The sequence below is a fragment of the Lipomyces doorenjongii genome, assembly GCF_038497915.1.
Source record: "Lipomyces doorenjongii strain NRRL Y-27504 unplaced genomic scaffold V1508scaffold_56, whole genome shotgun sequence".
NCBI classification, from domain to species: Eukaryota; Fungi; Ascomycota; class Lipomycetes; order Lipomycetales; family Lipomycetaceae; genus Lipomyces; species Lipomyces doorenjongii.
In genome coordinates, this window is record NW_027118123.1 from 79,201 (window position 1) to 101,397 (window position 22,197).

General features: G+C 45.6%; 8 protein-coding genes across 8 annotated transcripts; 5 read left to right on the forward strand and 3 right to left on the reverse strand.

Annotated features, from left to right (window-relative positions):
* Positions 1–2,642: 2,642 nt before the first annotated feature.
* On the forward strand, positions 2,643–3,339 carry V1508DRAFT_423255 (uncharacterized protein). The gene has a single exon (XM_066941142.1). It carries the CDS (start codon positions 2,768–2,770, stop codon positions 3,287–3,289), a length of 522 nt encoding a protein of 173 aa, XP_066793918.1. The 5' UTR covers positions 2,643–2,767; the 3' UTR covers positions 3,290–3,339.
* A 1,677-nt stretch (positions 3,340–5,016) lies between these two features.
* On the reverse strand, positions 5,017–8,071 carry V1508DRAFT_441280 (OPT oligopeptide transporter protein-domain-containing protein; the record flags this gene model as incomplete). Its single annotated transcript, XM_066942286.1, has 2 exons — positions 7,659–8,071; positions 5,017–7,608 (listed from the first exon to the last, which is right to left on the reverse strand). The coding sequence occupies exon 2, from the start codon at positions 7,606–7,608 to the stop codon at positions 5,017–5,019; it is 2,592 nt and encodes an 863-aa protein (XP_066793919.1). The 5' UTR covers positions 7,659–8,071.
* A 2,268-nt stretch (positions 8,072–10,339) lies between these two features.
* V1508DRAFT_233950 (uncharacterized protein) lies at positions 10,340–11,991 on the reverse strand. Its single transcript, XM_066936328.1, has one exon. The coding sequence runs from the start codon at positions 11,547–11,549 to the stop codon at positions 10,431–10,433; it is 1,119 nt and encodes a 372-aa protein (XP_066793920.1). The 5' UTR covers positions 11,550–11,991; the 3' UTR covers positions 10,340–10,430.
* Positions 11,992–13,347: 1,356 nt separating this feature from the next.
* Positions 13,348–14,405, forward strand: V1508DRAFT_423261 (uncharacterized protein). Its single transcript, XM_066941143.1, has 3 exons — positions 13,348–13,664; positions 13,739–13,851; positions 13,913–14,405. The coding sequence occupies exons 1-3, from the start codon at positions 13,529–13,531 to the stop codon at positions 14,018–14,020; spliced, it is 357 nt and encodes a 118-aa protein (XP_066793921.1). The 5' UTR covers positions 13,348–13,528; the 3' UTR covers positions 14,021–14,405.
* V1508DRAFT_423263 (uncharacterized protein) lies at positions 14,096–14,601 on the forward strand. The gene is made up of 2 exons (XM_066941144.1): positions 14,096–14,378; positions 14,441–14,601. The coding sequence occupies exons 1-2, from the start codon at positions 14,181–14,183 to the stop codon at positions 14,519–14,521; spliced, it is 279 nt and encodes a 92-aa protein (XP_066793922.1). The 5' UTR covers positions 14,096–14,180; the 3' UTR covers positions 14,522–14,601.
* Positions 14,602–14,664: 63 nt separating this feature from the next.
* On the forward strand, positions 14,665–15,524 carry V1508DRAFT_423264 (uncharacterized protein). Its single transcript, XM_066941145.1, has one exon. It carries the CDS (start codon positions 14,857–14,859, stop codon positions 15,220–15,222), a length of 366 nt encoding a protein of 121 aa, XP_066793923.1. The 5' UTR covers positions 14,665–14,856; the 3' UTR covers positions 15,223–15,524.
* Positions 15,525–16,087: 563 nt separating this feature from the next.
* V1508DRAFT_423265 (uncharacterized protein) lies at positions 16,088–17,174 on the forward strand. Its single transcript, XM_066941146.1, has one exon. It carries the CDS (start codon positions 16,570–16,572, stop codon positions 17,035–17,037), a length of 468 nt encoding a protein of 155 aa, XP_066793924.1. The 5' UTR covers positions 16,088–16,569; the 3' UTR covers positions 17,038–17,174.
* Positions 17,175–19,543: 2,369 nt separating this feature from the next.
* Positions 19,544–20,839, reverse strand: V1508DRAFT_234026 (P-loop containing nucleoside triphosphate hydrolase protein). Its single transcript, XM_066936330.1, has 2 exons — positions 19,615–20,839; positions 19,544–19,556 (listed from the first exon to the last, which is right to left on the reverse strand). The coding sequence occupies exon 1, from the start codon at positions 20,476–20,478 to the stop codon at positions 19,633–19,635; it is 846 nt and encodes a 281-aa protein (XP_066793925.1). The 5' UTR covers positions 20,479–20,839; the 3' UTR covers positions 19,544–19,556; positions 19,615–19,632.
* Between the last annotated feature and the right edge of the window lie 1,358 nt (positions 20,840–22,197).

A 22,197-nucleotide genomic window follows, 5' to 3' on the forward strand; every position in this document is an offset into this window, starting at 1 on the left:
TAGGGCAGGACACGATATCGTCTATGAGCCGATATCGCCATATCGTATCTGCGGCAATACGATATTATTAGAGGAAAATTCCTGGCGATAATTTAGGCAAATATATCGCCTTAATTTCAAAATTAGCCGTTACTGTCACAGACAGGGGCGATGACGTCCTATATGTAGTGTTTTCGACGGGAATGATGAAGGATAATCGCCGCAGCATATATTGGAGTCACATCTGTCATACTGTAGTATTTGTCGAAAGTATACCAGGCGTTCATAATACAACTAAGTAGCAACGTATTTCTTAGATATTTCTCCTATACATTTCGTTAGCTTATATAAAGGATTCTGTCTTTGTGTTTAATCTTAGACCTCCTAAAATGCCTGGCCAAGATATCCATTGTATACAATGTCCTATCGGGTGTTGCTTTATCTCCTTCTGTTTCTAACGTTGTGCGATAGAAGGGCTGCAGAAAAGTTGCAGACTCCTCCAAGGTTTGCCAGTCATCCGGAGACAGGTAGTCTTCTTTGACTTCCGTATACCAGTTATCAAAGTATTGGTGAAGTGCTGTTCGGATGTTTCATTTCAAGCCTGTAACGAGCATCGGGAACCAAGAATTCCATCTGGTGTCATCGTCCAAACCGAGAGCTTGACCAGACAGCGACTCCGTTTGAACCAGCTGAATCGGCGTTCGGATGCTCGAATATGGACACAAGATTGTGTAATTTTCCCAAAGCGCCCAACTGGCGCCAACCCGCTGCTTTTGACGACTTTATGCGATTAGCCAGAATGTCGATAGTCTCCTCTTGTTCTGCCTGTCGCAACGTTTACAGCTAGGGCTGTTGACGATATTCGACTTGGCGAATATTATTCGACCGATTTTCGGCGTCGGATACGATATCGGCCAATCACCTGTCGTCGGATACGAATATCGAGTATTATTCGAAGCATTCTTTGACCGTCGAATCGAATATTCGACATATCGTGCCGATATTCGATATTCGACATAGTATTACAGAATCCACGGGAGAGAAATGAATTCAATGGGATTTCAAGCTGCGCGAAGCCCTACGCCTTCGTATGCAGGCATTTGCCAGATAGCATGTGTTGTCCGATTTGCTCGGCATTTTTAGTACCAGCGTCCCCGCCTTGAAGCCAGACTGAGATTAATGCTCCACGATCTTATACTGTAGAAGTGATTCCGGCTGTATGCGCCTTACCTCTGTGTTGAATTTGCACAAGACGACAAGAAGACAAGATGACAAGACGACAAGAAGACAAGATGACAAGATGAAAAGATGACAAGATGACAAAACAAGAAAACGAGAAATAGATATAGGTTTTCGGCTCGCCAAACTAGCCTTTAATAGGAAATGCTTTAACTTATTTAATTATTCTCACCTGATTTGCGCCAATATTCGATCGAATACGAATATTCGACCTAAATGTTATTTGTCGAATACGAATATCGAATATTATTCGAATGGCTTTGAAAGAGTCGAATATCGAATATGAATATTGGGAAAACCTGCCGAAATTCGTATTCGAAACAGCCCTATTTACAGCCATCCCTCAGGCAAGCTAGAAGCTGTCTGGAAGTCTGCGATGAGACTTATACTTCTTGGCTGACTTCCGATATGCGGCGCTCTTTTCGTAATCAGGGGCTCATAATATCGTCCGCCTCGTGTTCATCCAAGTAACCAGACCGCCGCACCTGGCGTGATATACTGCCTTCATTATTCTCTCTGCATGCGCAACGCAGATGGACTGATGTAGAGCCTTAGCGATTCCATGCCGAAACATGAGGGTTTTGTGTAAATGGCTCGGGTAATTTTAGTAAAACTTTAAAAACGGTGATTTCGCGCTGTGGATGCAATTGTCTCGGTTCCATTCACTAAATGCCGCCTAAAGTTTGTGGAGACGTGCATTAGCTAAATGCTAAAGTAACTCGAGGCGCATCTTTTTCCGCCGCCTTCACTATTAGACAAAGCATTGACACTTGAGAGACAGCCTTGGACAACAAAAGTGCCGAATTATAAGGGCATACTAGGAGTTCGATCTATTGAAGTTAGTGACAAACTTGGGTAAGACCTGACAAAAATTCGAGGGAGCCGGGAGGGACGAATGGTGGGACATTATGTATTTCTGCTTTCCTTAGCTTGATAGATCAGCTTAGAAGAGAAATAATAATAATAGTTCATCACATGTATTCGCTCCCGATGGGGGGAGTGCTTTTTATACCCTTTCGGGGGCGAAGCGTGCACGTGCGCCGGCTGCTTCATTTCGCGGGGTAATGGCACTCAGCTGATTTTCCGTAATTTAGGAGCGCGTGCATGAATTTATACTGAATCTGTCGCAGGAAACGCGGTGCTGCGTCGCGCGGAACGTGGTCATCCGCCGATTTCCAGTCTGTTGGATTGACGATGTCTGACAAAGATACGGTTAGGGTTAGACTCGATCGCTCTTATACAGTTAGCATTATGAGTAAACTAGAGGCTTGTCATTATTATGAGTGCTAACCGGAATGGTATAGTCCTGCATTGGAATTATTGATTGTATCACCGACAGCGTTTGTGAGACTCTCCGCTCATGATGCTATGAATTCTGAAGCAGGGCACGCACCCACATATATAATAATAAGCACTCCCCACAAGAAGCGAATAGAAAGTTACAAACCTTGCCCCGAACCAACCGTTTCCCTTTATTCTCTAAACAGCACAAGTTTGTGACCTGTTAAAGAATTGGAAATTAGGCAATAACTAATGCATTGAGTTAGGAATGTCACACCTGTTTCGAGCCATAGTCTGGCGAGGTCGCATTGCTCCTATTATTATTGCATTTCTATACTTGTTGGAGATAGTTTCAGCTTATGAACATGGTACACTGTGCGTTAGTAGAGTGTATCACGCATATGACACATACTTTGAAGGTGATGTCCAGACAGTAGTAGAAGAAAGTGGTTTAGTTGTATACCAAGATGGTGTCGACCTTACAACAGTGATGAGGCCGGATTACCTACTGATCGATGACCTTACTGGGTCCGCTGAAGTGCCGACAGAGTTCAAGGTTGGTACTCACGTCTGTACACTCCATGGACAATGGAATTCAGAATTTACAATCCCGCCGTTGGTACCATCCATTTCGCAGATTACATGTCCTGGCACAACTCGAATTTGGTCGATAACTTCGTCAGATGCAACCTATTACAAATTTTTTCAGATTGGCAATAATTCGCCGAACCCTATGAATTTCTATATGAATTACTATACCCTGTACGGAAAGTATTGCGGATCATACTAAAGTGATGGTAAGAAAGAGTTAAAAGTGAAAGAGGGTTAGGGATAGGCGGGTGGGACTTTTTTTCCTTGCTAATATTGCTTTGGTCAATTCAATGTACATCAATCAGAGAGTGCGTGCATTCGTACAAAAACAATGCAACTGTTGAAAATCAAGGATGTTGTGATGCCTAACTTCGCCGAGGGTGTTGCGACCCGAGTATACGTTACACTGACTTGGTAACCGGATAAAGAGACAGTGGTCGTAGACCTTCCAAATTTATTGTGGATAACTAATCCAAATAAAATCAGCCAACTGGCAGGCTTGACATTGAAGTTCTTTCAACTGTCAGAACAGCCGTTTGCCCTGAGCAAGCATACTCATCGCCCGTAGTCCGTCGTAGTGAGTGTCAAGGTACACTCAGAGGAGCCAGCCATTTATTCTGCTTCACAAAAATTAACTTATTTAGTGACTGCGTCACTAGTCATTTTATTCAACCTCACTATTAAGGTTATTTGGCTTTAGTGATAAAATCACCAGGATTAGTACATCACGCTGCACAGGTCTTATAGACACTGACCAAGTGAGTGATACTGGACGGGCACAGGCTCCTGACGCTGATCTATGAGCCGTCGAGTTGTTTCTAGAGAGTGACTCCAGCAGTACAGCTATTTTGTTAGTTACTCTCTCTTGGCCCTCTCGCTACAAAATATTTGTTCAATTGCAGTAAGCGTAGGAGAGCAGATCCGTTAAAAAAGGTTCCTGTTATGTATTAACTCTTGAATCAAATAGTCGAGCCCAAAACGGCCGAAGTTGCCTCCTTTATGTAATTCATTGACAGCATCGAAAGGTTTTTCGAAATGCTTCGTACGTTCAGGGGCATGGAGGTATCACATATCTACTTTGCCAGTTCCGAGTGCATTTAAAGGTTCAAACAGATATAAAGTTATCTCGTATGTGCGACAAACCCCGACCGGTATATGGAAAGTACTTTGTTTCCATGACAATCTTCTGCTCCGCCAGTTTAAGTGCCCTAGGCAGTCTTCAGATCCTTTCCCACTTCATTGTGTCCATACTTCTGGAACATATCGAGTGCGGCACTAGCCTCACTGAGTTCATGCACACGGGTTTGTTCGACTCCTATCTGGTATGGATATGATAGCAACTGGCCCGATAGACATATAGCAGCACGACACTAACCCTGAAGCTACGGTAGCCAGACAAAAAATGGCTCGCTCACCTGGTAGAAATGAATACAGATGAGGCTTCTTGCGGCTTTTAATTTGCTTGGCATAATTACAGTCTTTGCAAACTTGGCGAGTTGATCAATTCCACTTATGGAGATACTAATTCAGAAAGTGCAAGGCGAAGAGCAAACCAAAAAACAGCTCACAATATTATTAGAACAGAATCAAATTTTCACAACTGGCTGACATAAGAAAAAAGCTAACACCTAGATCTAATAAGCGCATTCCAAAATAAGTACTGCTGGTGGGTTCGCGGCATTGTACGGAAACCATCATTACTTAAGGGAATTTTGCATCTCAGTGTGGTGCTCGATACCTAGGGAGTTATTTCCGCACCATAAGACGGAAGTACATAGTATCCACGCAAGATGCCAATTCACACGAGCAAATTGATTATCGCTACGCCAAATTTTAATCATATAAAAGAACAACACTCTCATCTGCAACTTAAAAACGGACATCCAGCAGTACAAGTCCGATATATCGTACTACAAAAACCACCAACTAATCCCACGACCCCACTGGAGGACCAAAGCCATTGGACGGGGCTTGGTATAAGGACGCTGTGCCGATACCATCCACACCGGATGCGGAAACAGTGTTACCCCACCAGATCAATTTTTTGGCTTTATACTGAACCGAAAAGAAGATCAAGATACCGCTGAAGGCCATACCGCCCGTCAATCCCGACGTCAGAATATAATTATACTTGGACCACCAGGCAAGATAGCGCCTGCGGATGTAGTAGTTGAAAATGAAGCCGACATAGAAACCCGGTGTGAAGTACGACAAGTTGTACGTTGCGCCGTATCTGTTGATGCCAGAGAGGATGATGACAGGGTGTACATGGCGAAGATATTTCGTGTAGCGCTTGCGAACGTACCAGAAACCAACGCCAAAGAGTGCACCGAAGAGGAATGCATATTTCAACAAAGGATATTGGACATCATAGGTCCTTCGTGGCCCGACGACACCGAGCAAAATAGTAGTCGAATACAGTTGGTTAGGGAAAGCGCATACAAGCCGTGCTGCTTGGTTTGCTGTGCAGAGATCGGGCGTTGAATTGATCAGCCAGGTAATTGCACCGGTCGTGATGAAACTTTGCATGAGCGTGGCGACTATTTGCGCCCGGAACACACCGCGTGGAGGCAACTTTGCGTAGTGCGCTAGCTTCAGATCCGAAATGAAATTCTCAGCCTGATCGTCAGTGTTGTAGCCGAAAACACGAAGTATAATAGACGCCGCCGCATTACCAGGAACCATAAAGCCAGCGACAATAACAGCAAGAGTATCTCCTGGAATAAGGTAGCCAGTCATAGACGAAATGATGATCGTGGGAATAACAAGCGCAATAGACATCAATATAATGATAATTAGGGCCCACACAGGTGTACCAGTTGGATAGCAGGTAATCGCGATGATACCTATAGCCAGCGAGCCCATCATGACAGCCAAGTACCACCAATCCGGAACCTCCTTGTAGTGGACCATCATGGCAGACATTGGATCATGAAACTGCTCGTATGTAGATTTCTTGTCGCGCTTCCAAAACCTCAAACTCTTGAAGAAGCCCAGCATCGCTCGGCTAATGACCTGCCACTCATTGAGAAAGATGTATGCAAACGCGCAAGTGTACATAGTGTAATAAGCACCCAACATCATAATCTGGCCGGCACCAATATAGGTTTGCGAGTAGTTACGATAGGCGTCGACATCAAAATGACCACCGTGGTAGATGCGCGAGACGTTATATTTTTTGCCCATGTTGTCATACACATTGGCATTGTTGGGTGGAAAGTAGCCAGTATACTTATAATTGGACCAGTACATGCCGATGATAACGAGTCCGCCGATCAAAACGCCAACAAACTTATTGGCGACAGAAAAGAACGGGAGGACAAGAGGCGTCGTGTAGTTGACAACGGACCAGTCGAACGTGGTCCACGGATTGAAACCGAGACCAGACTTGGATCCTGTAACATAGGCGAGCGGTACGTTCTTCGGGGCAATCCATGAAATCCAGTTGAAGGTACTCAACGCGGTGAAGAGGTAATTCGGAAGCCAGAAAAAGAAGAACATCGCGAAGAACGAGTAGCAGAACAATCGGTATTTGGAAATCGTCCACCCATTAATACTTTGCTTAGTTTCCGGAAGGAGAAGTGTCTTGTTAAGCTGCAATATTGGCAAGACCTGCGGCCATAACGCTTTCACGGGATACACGGCATATCGCCGGAGCATGCCAGCTAAACCATAGCCGAAGAAGAGTGTGACAATACACATTAACAGCATGAATCCAAAATTTGCGTACTCAAAGCCGAAGAAGATCGGCAGACGCAACGCTAGACCGTAGTGAAAAAAGTTGGACGAACCAGCGCCGATATTGGTCATGATCGTTGCAAACATCTGCTCCTTGAAACTCCACGGACCAGGATTAAGATTCAGTGACCATCTCCAGAATGTGAACTTCTTGTGAGGAAATGCACGCGCAATAAACTTGCCGGACGGAAATATCAGAATCTGTAGCACCGTAGCGTTCAGGGTAATGCTAGGCTGTCTCTGATGGAACATTTGGTTGATAAACGACGCGCAGCAAACCCAGAATCCTCCAACGAGATACGCGCGAAAAGTCTCACAAGGCATAGACCTATCGTCAGTTGGTCTGACGACGGCACGCACTTCAGGATAGGGTGAGTGGAAGCGGATGAGCGTTGCCTGGAATCTAAGTCGCAAGTCGTAGCTCGCTTGGTCCATGTTGGAATGCTCAGTGCCTTTGAGGAGCATTCGAATTTCAGCCATAGCATCCTCCGGGAAATTGACGTCCTCTCGATGATATTCCATTGCATCCGTAAGAATCCTGAATCCATCTTCTGCGTTAATAGACTTCATCTTCTCCATGAGAAATTCAATGTCATCTGGGTGGTTGTCAGCTAAGCCGCCGACTGTGCACATGAACTCGTACACGCGGTCCTTCTCCTCATCAGTGTAATGAATGTAAGTGCCATCAGTCTTGTCCAAGCTGGTGCTCTCGGTCTCCCCGACTGATGACGAGGTCCTCACCTCCACGGCTCCAGTATTTTTCTCGTCGTACTCGGCCATCTGCACTTGTTAGTAATATGCTGCACGATTATAAGCAATAGTGTGCATACGTCCGACTATCTGTAGCAACCAAAACACGATGATAATGGTAGTGCCGTCCAGACGTCGTTTGTTGGCGCACAGTACCGCCCATATAAATGTAATCGCGAGACATTTCAGCTCAGATCATTTGGTAGATGCCAAATGTGCCCCACCGTGCAGTCCTGGGACTACAAAGGCGAGGCAATGCCGAGCCCGCCGAGGAGGAATGCGGACGTTGCACTCGGCCGCGCGTTTTGAACGTCGAGTAAAGATCACGCACAACCTCACGGCATTGGCATGCAACGACTAATGCCAAACACTCTTACGCTGGACAATCTTTGATCTTGAAAGGTTCTTGGCATCCTGGCATGCAGTTGAAATCAGCAATGCGTGACACCGTCGCGATAGTTTTGTCCGCCATGGTGGTTAAGGGCGAGTGAGATGATGCTGCGTGGTTCGATCGCAAGGAAAATTTACGTCAGTCTCAGACTGTGAATGTAGGTGCAATCTGCTATATATCGGCTGCTGCTAATGCGGAGAAAAGGTTTACCGATAGCTCCCTGCCTGGCCGATCACTTGCAAGAGGCGGGTCTATAAGTGCTACTATTCTCCGCAATATCTATCCAAACTTCCCGGATGGAAAGCCGACAAAAGTATGGCGGAGGGCAAAGGCGAAGCTCAATGCTCATGGCTATCATATATCATTTTGAAACCTTATTTAGCTCCCCGTACAGATAACGAGACTCACAGCGTGTTACATCTGGGCCAAGACAGGACTATATTATATCTGACAACCAAATAACGGTTCACAGCAGTCATCTGTGAGGTTGCGTCAACCAGCTAACCGAGCGCCACTAACAGCTAATTATTATGACACACTGTGCGTGTCTCGTAAAATATTTCTGGAGAAGATAGAGTCTCTAATGAACGTAGCCATTCCTCTTCCATTACTAATAAATTTTCTATAGAGCATAAGTTTAGGACACAGACTATCGACGGTCTTCGAACATGTATGAGACATGCTGTGTCAAAGCCGGGCGGCCTCGCCCGTCTTGTGGTGCCAAGCATGCTCCACTTTGTCTCCGATAAGTCGTGATCAGCTATCTGCGCCCACTCTCGTAATCTCTTTAGGAACTGTAGCTTTACCGCTCCTTTGTGCGATCTCATGCACTGTTTTTATTACAGTCTTGGCTCTACCTGCTGTTTAAGCCAAACTGATAACGGCCGGAGATGCCCAAATCCTATGAGGCCCTTGAGTCTCGTATTGTTGATCCGGACGCTGATGACATAATGTGATTGGAAGAGCAGCACAAACTATCTGCACAATGTAGTCCCGTCTTCTGAGCGGGTTGAGGTCACTGTTCCCTCAGTTACGATAAGAAGATCAGTAGACAATTCTAATTAAGGATCTGCTTCTGTCAGTAACTGTCCCTGACGGCTCCTTTGTAGCTTCATTCATGGTTCGCGGCGGTTGGTAATCTCGTTGGTGGGTTTTAACTTCACGCGACTGGTGTAGGGATCGGGGACCGCTGGACGGGCAAGAGAAGACTAGACAACACGAAGATATAAACTGGAGCAAATAGTTTAGTCGCCACGACTACTATACCAGCGGCAGCAAAACTTTTTGAACTTACTAAAAAAAGTACACATTAAGAATTAAGAATATGATTAGTACAGTTTATAGCCATATATTTGTTTAGCTAATAAATGATGGAGCTCTAGCAGGTACCATGTGCGTTGGTACATCTGCTCAGCTGTACACTGGTTATCTCCCATATGGGCAAGGGTTAAGCATCATTTTAATGTCGGGCCAATGCGAGTCGCTGTCGTTATCTGAAAGGTTAGGGTAGTATAATTGACGCGACTAAACTTTTAGTCCTCACACTATCGGGCACACGCCGGAAAGAATATTCCCATGAAGCTCAGTCGGTGAGACGCAGTTATTCAAGGGTACCTTAATCAGCGCCGTTGGTCTATCCAGCTGAACTTTATACTTCCCTCCGCAACGAACTAAGCTATTGGGTTTAGGGATTTCTGTCCATACGATATGTAATCGCCACGTGGGGGACATGGAATTGGTCATTTGTTGGTGTCATTCTTGATTACCCTATCCCTATGTAGGTTTACTCCATTTGGATGCCTGCGATTCAGTTTCTGGCAGTAGCTTTTGGTGAATTGCTTCTGTTTGTGGACTGTCACAACGCATGAAGTCGTATTTAGAATCCATTATACTCTGAAGGTCTGATGTTGAATCATTGAATATCCCCTCCAGCTTTTTCTGACAAGTTGAGTGAGTTGATGCAACTATTCAGTTCAAGTCTGTAATGCCTCGCCTGCACAAGACTAGTTGCGCTAGAGTTTTGGACTGTAGAACGAAACACTTCAGGTATGCACAATGCATACTAACCAAGTCTAGGCGCACTTCAGTGATTAGTACCAAGAATCATGATTAACCTCGATATCGCAAATGGCATGCCATTGTCGGTAGAGATATCACAGGAAACGCCGGCAACGCTAGTGTCTCGTGCATATGAACTTCTCTTATTCAGTGAATATGGCATCGCTCTCCATCTTCTTAGTGTGACCTTCCATAATCTTGTTATTCCCAACAGTGGCTAGCTTTGTTTGGCTATTACCACATACACGCTGCCAATTACAGGCTCTCATTCCTCGTGATGGCACTAGATTGGGAAAGGAGCATGGCGAGATGAGAGAGGCTGTTGGCAACTCATTTTGTCATGTCCTTTCATGTCCAATCAATACGTATAACGTTACACTCCCTAATTTCCACCATCTGAACCCTAGTCATCGAGGGCGATTATACCAGTGTCAATCGCATGTTGAACGGCAGGGTACACCGCTCTCGCAAAGTTGCTCTGCCGCGAGAGGACATACCGCAACGTAATTTTATCAAAATCATGCAAGCCATGGCTCCTAAACGCGTGTATAGCATAAGTATACGAATAATCATTTTCCCACTCCTCTCTTGTAGATGCCCTTGCCGCTTCCCAGAGCACTTCGGCATCTGCCGTCGTCAGGGCTGGGCGACGCGGATCTGCGGACGCCAAATGCGGCGCCTGCGCCTCAGAATGGGAGCCCATGAGAGATTGAGCGTCGTCGGTCTCCCAGCTGCTGGGGGCGAGGGCGTATCGGTCGAGGATGAGAACTTCGTTCGGTATCATGACTAGTCTTCTTGACAAGTGGGTGAGGAGTATGACGGCATGGGTGATATATCCGCCATCGTAGACAATATGCTCGTATTTTAGCCAGATCCTCATCATCTCAGATCCTTTTATCGACATGTAGCATCCGCTGTTAACAAGGTCGTCTTTCTGAAGTCCTACAACGTTTGCGAATCCTGCTTCTCGCAGTGGTTTGAAGTCCCGTAGGGGATGGACGTCCCAATCTAGGTATATGCCGCCCAGCTCGTAGACGACTTTTGCGCGAACGAAGTCAGACTTATTCTCGAGATTGCGGATTTCCTCGCCATTGTCTGCATAATCTGGCGCAGTCACGTTGTTGACGACGACTTGTGGTAGGTTGAATATCAAACGTGACCATTTATTCGATGCTTCGTCTGAGCTTTTCGCTCGTTCGACTTCGTCATCGGGAGCATCGGTATGTATGTAGATGACATCGGGGCTGAAGTAAAGACTTGCGGAGTATAGGGAAATGAAATGCTTTAGTTCAAACTGAATTTTGCCTTGGGGGTCACTCATCAAATGCACGTAATGGACTATATTTGGAATCGTCGGCCGTCGTCCGTCGTTGGGCGGTGGTTGAGTTTGCGTTGTAAGACATGAAGGTAGGTCCACCTTTATGAAAAAAAATGGCACCGTGACGAACAATGAGAGTAAACCGACAACTATAATCGGGATAACTCTCTTCCTCGTTTGGAAATTGAGGGGAAAGGGCCACATGATGCCGAAAATATATGAGAAAATATGAGGACTTTGAGACTTTGAGAAGAAGGGATGAATGCAGAGCTTCTCTTCGGACGCGTACGGCCTTCAGTCAGAAGCAGAGAGAAGGGAATCTCAACTTGGGGCGGCCCAGAATTAAAAGAGTGTGATTGTCTATTCCGTAATGAAACAATGATAGGGCAAGTGGACAGCCGTAGCCAGCGGACATCCGCCATGGAAACGCCACATCCTCTATCAAAAATCGTATAATAGCACACTAGTAGAGTTTTAGACATATGCATATCATGCCGTGTGTCAGGCGAGCTGCATGGCACATTCAGGTCGACGTTGGTTGCGGAATATCTGTTTTCTCACTTTCACGAAGGAGTTAAACATTCAGGAACTGGGCTTCTGAGGGGTAGGATAAGGAGGACTGCGTTAGTGTGCTCGCCGCCTACCCAACAAACTACTTGCTGTAAAGAATTTTGGAAGTTCATGGAGAGTAAGTCAACCATTCCTCTTTGGAACTAGCGTAAGTAGAGGCATAGTATGATACGCATCCTCTGGGCCGTCATTATCTCCAATTACCCGGAGTTATCTAAACTCGGCTAATTCCGACGCCGCCTAAATATCGGAGTCGTAGTTGGCCGCGCCGCGGAGAAGTGCAGCACGTTGGTGGGCCCATTTTCACACTGACATAGAGCGCAGTTATTCGTTTTAGTTTGGTGGCGAACAACGAATAAAGAATTCTAATCGCTGACCATCCGCGGAGCGAATACATTCGCCGAATATTCGTTATTTGCTACAATTATCGGTCAGTTGACTGGCTCAATTAAATCTCTACAGCTTCGTACTACTTTAAATAATCGACCGCTTGTATGTGTTCATTTACATGGTATGTACACTTAATCGTACTGAAGTTGGGCCTCGCAAACGCCCTAACCCTTGAACGTTATTTTGAACGTTATTTGTATGGGAATCTGACAGAGGGCTGGCCCCGCTAGTGAAAATCAGGCTTATAAATGGCAGTATCCCTTCCCTACGCCTGAGAAGCTAGCCCTAATCGGACCCGACGCACATACTACTAATGATTTTCCTGGTTACTAAAGAAGTCGCCGTCTACGGATCTCCTCGCTCAACTTATTCAGCATCCTAGTACGTTAGAGTACCGTATTTTATGTTTCGCTCAAACAAGGTTGAGCTGGCGCGGGCGAGGCCTCGCATCTTCGTAATTTTCACACACATTAGTTGCTGTGGGGAGCTTCGAGCGAGCCCCAGCCCTAATTAAGTCCCGGGGCCCCAAACCTTGAAGTCTTACAATACAGCAAGAACCGGCCACGCCGTTAGAAACTGTCCTGACCACTACCTAAAAGCACACAGATTTGTGGTCTATCGCCTTCATAGAATGCATCAACTGCGCGACTGATACAGCTAGAGAGAAGCAACGGAGGACAGGGTTTATTAAAATTGGAAATTCAATTGACCATTACCAATCATTCCTCTTTGGAACTAGCGTATAGTAGACTTTTCATACGCATCGCCCGCGAAAGGTACTGAAATGCTGAACGCCGCAACAGCCGGGAATAATAGCTGTGCACCGGCGCGTTGTTCACTACATCTAATCGGACAAGTCTCGTTTACACGTAACACTTATGCACTTTTGCTATACAATCAACTCTTATCCTTTTGTGCCACAAAGTTAACACTTGCCTACTGCTGTGCCATAGTACCGACGCGTATTCGGTTGTGCCACATAGCTATCAACGTACTACGTCATGGTATACAAGAGCCGAGTTAACTCCGAATATGACGTCCAGAATGCCAAGAGCGTTGTCGAAGCAGACAGATCTAGGATTTGATGATGTCATGGACAAAATGGAGGTGGCCACAAGTACATCACCTTTTTCTTCGGCCCAGATAAATGCTTGATTTAGGTCCACTGTTGACCACGGAAATATCTAACCCAGAATTGAATTTCTTCTATTCAGTTACATCAGATGGCATTTCTTACTTCCCCAGGCCGTGTAGCCGTTTGTCCCAGACTGCGATCGGGATACGCGGCGACGAGCACTATCGCCATGATGTCCTTTCATTCGTTGCTAGTGCGTCTGGCATTGAACGAGAATGACACAAGTTCGTATCAGTTTATATGTTAATTAGTAGTGGCATTTCTGTTCTCTCGATCGACTAATGATTACTTCTACCAGACCGCGACAACCTAGAGGATATCTACGAACAAGAGAAAGAAGGCCAGCTGAAACTCGCTAGGCAAGGAAAAGCAAAATGGAACGAGGTACTTGCCAGCAACAGTGAATCGGGTGTAAGACCTCCCCACTTTATGTATTTGGCATGTTCTCCAGAAGATTTCTGATTCTATTTAGGTCAAAGCAGATCGGGGAGAGCTGAATATGAATCCCATTTTCAAGAAGACGCAGGATAAGATAGAGAATCGTCGTCGTAAAGGCTGGTATGCGAACATCGCTCAATAGTTAAGTGATCTGAGGTGTTCCTGGTAAGGCTTTGTATGGGAATGATACTATTTTTTTTTGCTTCCTGTTACAATCCATGAGGTCAGTGTAGAGTAGTATTGAGCTAAATAAGATTATCGCGCATGCATATTTAGACAGACATGAATCTGTCTTTTTAAGTATGTATATCAACCACTGCGTAGTATCAATCATCATGTTGTTCTGGTCGAGCATATTAGATTCGGCATTTGGTACGATGATTGGTGCGATAGATAAGAATTGTAAGACAATGGTTGTGGAGGTTTATACTGTTCAACTTGTCCGAGTTCCTGTCGATAACAGAGCGCGATGCATGCATCTATGCATCCCATCTCTCGAGCTGCAACATAATTTAGAATGAATATTCCTAAATCACGACTGTCGCAGGATGAACACCCTCACCTACACCGAACCAACCCACCAGAACGCGCGACCCAACAGCGCAATCAGTTCTCAAATTATTCCGAAATTTTTGAGTGGTAAATTCATCCCTTATTACTATGAGAGCACGAAAAAATTTCGCTTGTTGCGGAGTGGTATTAATGGTTGGCTGTGGGCCGCTGTGGTTAGTTAATAGAGTTTGTTCATTGTGATTGTGACCTCATTTCCGTTCCCCACCTCTACAAAACCACTTTCCCCATACTGCAATACAGTAATCGACTTGGTTATCATTTGAATTCGCCAACTTGGGATGAACCTTTCTCTGGTTTATTTACAGTGTGAATATATCATCGACTAAACATCGAAATAGCCGTTCTGTCTTTTCTCGCTGCCTCACAGACCTTCCATGCATCGACTAGATAGGTGGCAGATAAGGTATGGCATCAAACGAGTACCCGATCACCGTCATGCATGTCAAAGACGGGCGTCCACGCAGCGGCCGGGTCGTGCTGGTGGATCGCGTCTGGCCTCGGGGCCAGCGCAAGGATGAGGCACCGTGGGACGAGTGGCTCAAGGCAATAGCGCCGTCGGCTGAATTACGCAAGTGGTACGGACACGACCGGGACAAGCATGAGGAATTCATCCGCCGCTACCTAGCCGAGCTTGAAGGTGAGGAGCAGACGACGGCTTTCGAGCATCTGCAACTGCTGCATTACAGCGACCACTTGATACTGATGACTGCCACCAAGGACCTAGAGCTCAGCCAGGCTCGAGTCCTAGCAGATCTGCTAGCCAGACCATAACGGACCAGAAGGCATAGCATAAATTAGCGGTCTTCAGTGACTTTAAACGTTGGATGAGTTTTGTCGTGTAAGATAACCTGGGGAGATTGAATCCTTAAGACATCAGATTGAATCGCTTTGTGCGAAATGGCGAATATGCATGATATGACGCCAGCGGGGAATAACCAATGACGACTTTGGGAGGGATAATGAAACAATTCTGGAAATGGTGGAAACAAGCACTGATGTGAATAATCTCATATCGAATCGACTGGTGTACTCAGACTCACATTAACTACCTACTATTTCGTGCCGATTGCAAATTTGCCCAAACCGTGCCCGATATCGCATCGTGAACAACCCTATGGGACAGAACAGTATATGACCATCATGATTTCCGATCCAGGATCGACACGGATAATATCCAGGTCAATTATCTCCATCCATATCCCGTATCTGTATTTATCGACCCGTACCGACTCTATACTATTTCCCTAAATGGTACCCGACTTTACCCTAACCATTGAGCTAAATTTGTTCACGGTACTAACGTAGCGTGCCTCCGGTTCATCACGAGTATCATATCATAGAAGTTGCACATTTCGTACCCTAACCGCACTTAGGAGACAAACCCTTGCCCATGTTCGTTTTCCTGATGGCCATCAGGCCCTGTTTGTGTTGGTGGAAATTGGACTCTATGATTCTGATTTAAAAAGTCACCTAAATATCGCAGACAGTTGATGTCTGCGCCAGTAAGAAATCCGATTTCTATTTTAGGGCTATAGCATGGAGCAGGCCAGGAATGCCGGATTGATAATGTAGAAAGAGACGACGGTTCATATAATATATAGAAATGTTATTTCCGGAAGGCTACGAAGCTTTCACCCCAGAAGTTAGAGTTCGTACATTTGAAATAATTCGAAAATTATGGCCGGTAGGGGGTAGGGTTAACCCTAATTGTCGTAGGGTTAACCCTAATTGTCGGTCTAGCGTGCATGCACCATACTCAATGTCACTACTGCTATGCCTTTTGCGTTGCTCTTGAGACAGATAGCTAGCAGAGTATGTGGCGGAGGTCCTTATTGGCGTATTTATAATATACATAGGTTGTGTTATGGGGGATTTCTCGGAGAAAGCTAGCGGCACCGGAGGGGTCGGACTCTGATGATGACTGTGATGAAACCAGCAGCGGAGATGAGAGTGACGACGACGTTGGTATGGAAGCGATTAGAGATAGTATCCATGACGAAGAGTCTGCCCCAGCTGTGATACCTAAAAGAAGCGGATTATCGGAGGTGTTCCGTCTACATCAGATAATGCCGAAGCAGCAAAAGACGACGGAGCGGACATCGAAGCCCCGACCCAGACATGGAATCCTATACCCACATTGCGCATCTCCTCATCGGATTTTTATGTATCTGTCTCTCTGGTTACGTCCTCTCACACGCGCCTTCGACAATTGCAACGGAATTGCAAATATCGGAAGTCTCTTTTGGTGTTGTAGTTCTTGCACTCGCGACAACTCTGCCGGAAAAATTCGTCGCGCTGCTTAGTGGATTCCGTAGTCATGCAGGCATTCTAGTAGCTAACACAGTTGGAAGTAACATATTACTTTTGACACTGTGCTTGGGGATTGTATTGGTCGACGCTGGGGGCGATTTCGACTCCGGATCTGTGAGTGCGATTGAGTTGGCATTCATGTGGTTTTCTACATTGCTCCTGACAGGTACGGCGTGGTATGGAGGCAGATGGACAAGAATGATTGGCGTCTCGATGGTGGGTTTATATATTGCATTTTTAGCCTTGGAAATTTTGTGGATTAAGAGAGTTGTGTAACGGGATATATTTCGAAATGGCATCTCCGACATCTTCGCCAGATCTAAGTGCTTTTAGAATGCTTATATAATGAAATGATGGCCATAGGATTAGTTCAACCAGGATCAACAGATAAAGCAAGTTACCACCGCCACCAGTCGATAAGCGGATACCCAATTAATCCTCAAGACCATCCACGAAAAAACCTCATGAATCCACTGCGTTCAATCGGAATTATGCACAATGCATACATAAGCTAGATTCTATTAGCAGGCCAAACCTGCTTAGGCGATCAAAAATGTATTTGTCAAACTCATAAGTCTCCAGAATTCCGAGCTCAAAATATTTAGAGCCCGATTCTTTTTTAATGACCCTCCCATTTATGGCCCAAGATAAAGCTACACCCCCCCGGTTACTAAAGCTACACCCCGTTGTATTACTAAAGCTACACGCCTTCCTCTTTAAGAAAAGTATAATTCCTCTTTAGGCCCAGTGTAATCACGTGATGTCAACAAACATAGGAACCCGTGCTAAACGCGTCTTTGGCGTCTCTGATCTAGCTGAAGACCACTTGTTGTCCGTCAATTCAATCAATCCAATCGGGCCGTCATTAGTAAATCAATCAATCAATTCAAAGAGCCGGTTGGTTGATAAAATTGACAGATTGACGGGCCGCCTTCGGGACGCTCGGGCCGGGGCCGGCGTGTGGCAGACGCGTTGGATCTTCGGCCCACCACAACTGTCGGGTGGGCATTTCGCGCTAAGGCCGGCCCCCCCCGCGTTTCCCACTCCCTTGACCGCGAATAGCTTCACAACAACCACAACAATCGAAATGGCTGAATCTACGTCTATAGACCTTCAAACGAGTGATTCAGGACGAGGTTCTACAAGCTCTGACCTTCGCGAGCTGCCCGCGATCATTCAGGACAACCTTGACGCGTGGGAGATATTCCTTGGTCCAAATTCCCCGGGTTGTCAAGGCTACACGCCCGTCACTATTTCCTCATCTCCTACTTAATTCCTATAACTAAATCCTTCTCATAATATCTATGTCCATCCATCCTTATTTCTCCTCTTCTTTTTTTGCTCCATAATTTTTTCCCCTCTCGTCTTCCTTGTCCGCTTCAATAAATCTTTCCTTTTCAATTTTCCTCTCCCACCCTTCAACTCAACCACCCTCCGTCCTCATATCCATCAACAATATTTTCATTTTCTCAATTCCTCACACTTGCTACCTCTAATTTTCTACTGCGATTTTTACTGCTCCATCCAAATTTCCTATTTTCACTATTAATCCCCATTCTCCCTAAATCTTTCATCCCAATCCTGATCCTCCGACCCGAATAATCCACTGTTCGTCCCACTTTCGACTTTCGCCTTATATCTTTCTATAATATATTATTTTTCCGGTTATTAATTGCCACACGTTGTTTCTGTTCCTTTTGCCGCAAATTTTCATTGCCTCGCCTTCTGCTTGTGTTTGTCTACTTGTTCACTGGACCCTGATTCCTCTGCATCTCCAACTCCCAACTTTTCCAAAATTCCGTCGTCCTCAATCAACTTTTTCACAAATCTACACTATCCTCCCCGCTTTACACCCATCAGCAATTTATTCTATTCTTAAATCCTTGCACTTCCCTATTTCTATTTAATTTGTTTATTCGCCTCTTGATACTGTTAGTCGTGTACTTCCGGCTGCTGGACGGTGAAATTGTGCAATTGCCGACTTCCTATTCTGGTACTAGTTATGCCGTATATATTCACTACACATTCCTTTCCTTCTAATATCTAATTTCTGATTCGATGACGTTCACCACCACGAACTTTAAGTACCCTGTTCTGCACCTACTGGGAATGTGGTCAACCACGTGCCAAAGCTCTTGGCACCATCTAACTGTAGCCCAGGCGGATCAAGGCCCTGCAAATACTGTTCAATAGTTCCATTTTTCCATGCAATGTAGCATAGGGGCCTTGCTATCTTATTATATGGACAGCTTCGCTGACGTTCGGGAATCCTAGCTGTATACTTATTTGGAAGCGTACAGTAATAGCCTAGTCCTGTTCTCCTAAACATTATCGTTCGCTCAAACTGAACAAACTCATCGGGGTTCAATGAATGATCCCTTAAACGTTCTGCGAACTGCCTAACTGGTCGAGTAGAAATCAAACACATAGGACAACCATCAAATTCGGTAACAGTCCTGCTAAGTATCTCAATCCAACTCTCGCCAATATCTACCTCGCCCCTTTCAGACCATCTCCTCTTCAGTGGTTGCACGTCTTGTGACTGTAGGACGACAGAAAATGTGCTATCACCAAAGTTTTCAACTTCAGTTATTAAGTCGTCAACTTCAGCTATTATATAAGACTCTGCCTGGGCCGCGACGTCATGTATCCCATCTTTTATTCGGATATACGATGATTCTGGGACTAATTCTTGCACTGCTTGAGAATTTCTGCAGACGTCACATAGCTCGACAGGCTCGGTATATGTGAGGCAGGTAAACCCAGCAGGGTCTAGATAGTCTCCTAGGATATATCTTGAATTTTTAAGTTAGCTTTTTCTTAGTCTTTCATCTCAAAAGTATGCACTTCTACCTCCTGCAAAGAGAGCCTTTATTTATATATGTCATTATCCGGCTGATACTTTCGAACTTCACTTTGTCTAGGCTTCCAGTTTGGGGACACAATAGCGATGCTTCGGGCGGGCTGACCATCTCTCCCTGCTCTTCCAGATTCCTGTGCAAACTCAATGAGTTGCCAGAACCCTCTGTAATGGATCACTAGCGTGATGGATCCGATGTCAATACCTTGACCGAACGCCCCAGTCACAAAGAGGAAATTCAATTCGCCCCTAATCCACATATCCATTGTATCTTTCTTCTGCCTATCGGACATTTGCCCATGATAGTTTCCAACGCCTGGATAATGCAATTGAATAGACGTGCAGAAGACAAGGCCCTTATCAGAGGATCCCCGATTACGGAAAAAAGATAGAATATACTCATCTAACTTGCGGGTAGCGGCTGCATCCATAACAACATTGTAGGAAATGTTATGTCTCGTTGTTGGTGGAGCTCTGATCGTCTGCATATCTCGCTGACCGTATGCAAGCCTGATTGCGTCTGACTGGGTAGGTGGAACGGTTGCACTCAACAGGATGCAAGGAATATTCAATGAAGTAAGGGTAGGAAGTGCTGAATAGGCTCCCCTGAAGCCTAACTGCATTAGAACAGTGTGTGCTTCATCAAATATTATCCTTGCAATCCTTGGCTGACCATTCAAATCTATCAGCAGTTGCGTGAAAACGTCTCTGAACAACCCCGAATAGATAGGAACATTGTCATAACCCTTTCCCTTCGTGTGGGATTTTTCCACTCTACCTTTCATCGTGCGGGATTTTTCCACTCTACCTTTCCAGTAGCCTCCCGACCCGCTCTTTTCCTTCTTTGCTTCAGCCATATTGGCGGCGTGTTCTTATCATCGTAGGTTGTTAATGCGGTAAGAACCTGCTGAAGGGACAGGTCGCGCGCACGTAACGTATTTTTGTAGTCCAGAAACTTAGGCGCCAGGGACCTGTATAACGCTTGGATGAACATTGTCTCGGCAAGATTTGTCTCACCAGCTCCAGTTGCTTGCGGATAAGCAACATGGTCTCGAGGTGGGGTTGAAGTTTCCCATTGTTCGTCATGGTTGAATAAAGTTTTGCAAATAGTTCCGCCTGGCGATCAGCCGCCTTGGCTGTGTACCTGTCTTTCAGGTACCGTACACGTCGTAGGCGCGATGAAACATTGTCAATGTTAACATCATTAAGTTGTTCACGTGCCCAATTATCACTCCCTTTGCGATGTTGTCGGCTTGCAAAGCTTTTGAATTCATGGTCTCCACCGGGGTGTCCTCTTCTATGGCGGACAGTGCATTTATCGCAGCAACGTAAGAACGCACTCGTGCTTCCCAGTGCAGGAAGTTCTTGCCGTCGTAGACTGGAATTTGTACGGCGGTGGCGGTGGCGGCCAAGGTCAATGGAATATTGCTGGAAGACATATTGCTCACAGGGCTCATAACCTGTGAAAATGGATATATGTGGTGGATATGGACTTCAAGATGAAATTTCACTGTGGAAGGGAGGCTGAGAATCATGATCTTAATGATGACCAGTCTCACGACTATTCAAGTCTATATATATGCAAATACCGTCTCCAACAGAGGTGACAATGACGCAACGACTAACTCAAAACTCCCCGCTCGCCCACCAAAGCCGCCGAATGAAGCAAGTTCATTCGGCAATCTCAGAACACAGCAGACACGAGATCAGAGCTCATGACCTCGTGAAGTGGGGAAACACGGCAAAGCCGCTAACCAGATCGGAAACAGGGAAGGAAGGTTGGCCAGCCCTCCACCACCTGACTCAAGGATCGACCAATCTCCTGACCAGTGACGCAAACAAAAGCGGGGTATATCTCGGATACACACCGAGAGAGGAACCCACCGCACTGGTAGTGAAGACTGATCTACCTCTGAGAAACCGATTTCTCACAAGTCATGTGGATCAATATAAACAGCTTCTCCAAGAGGCTCGCCGCTTTCTTCGCATACTCGTGTGCCTTTGCTTTCAGGATTGAGCCCCCTCGAATATATTGAACATTTAATTCTGGCGTGGCTTTGATTTTTTCAAAAGCAGTTGGGTGTCGAACTTGTTCTTTATCGCTGTGACAAAATTATATCCAGGATTAGATTCTGCGTAATGATCTACTAGGTCCTTCGCAGAATCTGTCGGCAGCCTGACGCCAAAGCTTAGCTCTGTCAGAAGGGTTCGGGACTGCGCAATCAGTTCATGAACAAATTCCTTCAAACCATCAACGGTGAATAATATACCACCTTCGAGACGAAGTGCAGTGTGCGCGCTGTTTGCCCATGTGATCGTCGGCAAGGCGTGCTTTGGTCCGTATGTCCGACAGGCGCCGTGTACTTGTACGCAATAGCTATATGGTGTAGAACCTGTCGGGCTTAAGAAGCGCTTGATTTCGTTGTCGACAATATCTCTGTGTATATATATTGTTAATTGACCAAGTACATTCAACAACCGTCACCCACTCCCGATTCCCGGGCTGTTTCAGAAACGCCTTCCCATATCTTTCAGCAGAAGTTACAATTTTTGACGTTCCGATAACACCCATTTGG

What these genes read in the sequence shown, in the direction of transcription:
- V1508DRAFT_423255 (XM_066941142.1), top strand. Translation starts at nt 2,768, where the DNA reads ATGTCACACCTGTTTCGAGCCATAGTCTGGCGAGGTCGCATTGCTCCT.
- V1508DRAFT_233950 (XM_066936328.1), bottom strand. Translation starts at nt 11,549, where the DNA reads ATGTGGCCCTTTCCCCTCAATTTCCAAACGAGGAAGAGAGTTATCCCG.
- V1508DRAFT_423261 (XM_066941143.1), top strand. Translation starts at nt 13,529, where the DNA reads ATGGCATTTCTTACTTCCCCAGGCCGTGTAGCCGTTTGTCCCAGACTG. An exon ending in ATTGAACGAGAATGACACAA is followed by an intron (nt 13,665 to 13,738) that starts GTTCGTATCAGT and finishes TACTTCTACCAG; the next exon opens with ACCGCGACAACCTAGAGGAT. An exon ending in CCAGCAACAGTGAATCGGGT is followed by an intron (nt 13,852 to 13,912) that starts GTAAGACCTCCC and finishes GATTCTATTTAG; the next exon opens with GTCAAAGCAGATCGGGGAGA.
- V1508DRAFT_423263 (XM_066941144.1), top strand. Translation starts at nt 14,181, where the DNA reads ATGTATATCAACCACTGCGTAGTATCAATCATCATGTTGTTCTGGTCG. An exon ending in TATGCATCCCATCTCTCGAG is followed by an intron (nt 14,379 to 14,440) that starts CTGCAACATAAT and finishes GAACACCCTCAC; the next exon opens with CTACACCGAACCAACCCACC.
- V1508DRAFT_423264 (XM_066941145.1), top strand. Translation starts at nt 14,857, where the DNA reads ATGGCATCAAACGAGTACCCGATCACCGTCATGCATGTCAAAGACGGG.
- V1508DRAFT_423265 (XM_066941146.1), top strand. Translation starts at nt 16,570, where the DNA reads ATGGAATCCTATACCCACATTGCGCATCTCCTCATCGGATTTTTATGT.
- V1508DRAFT_234026 (XM_066936330.1), bottom strand. Translation starts at nt 20,478, where the DNA reads ATGGCTGAAGCAAAGAAGGAAAAGAGCGGGTCGGGAGGCTACTGGAAA.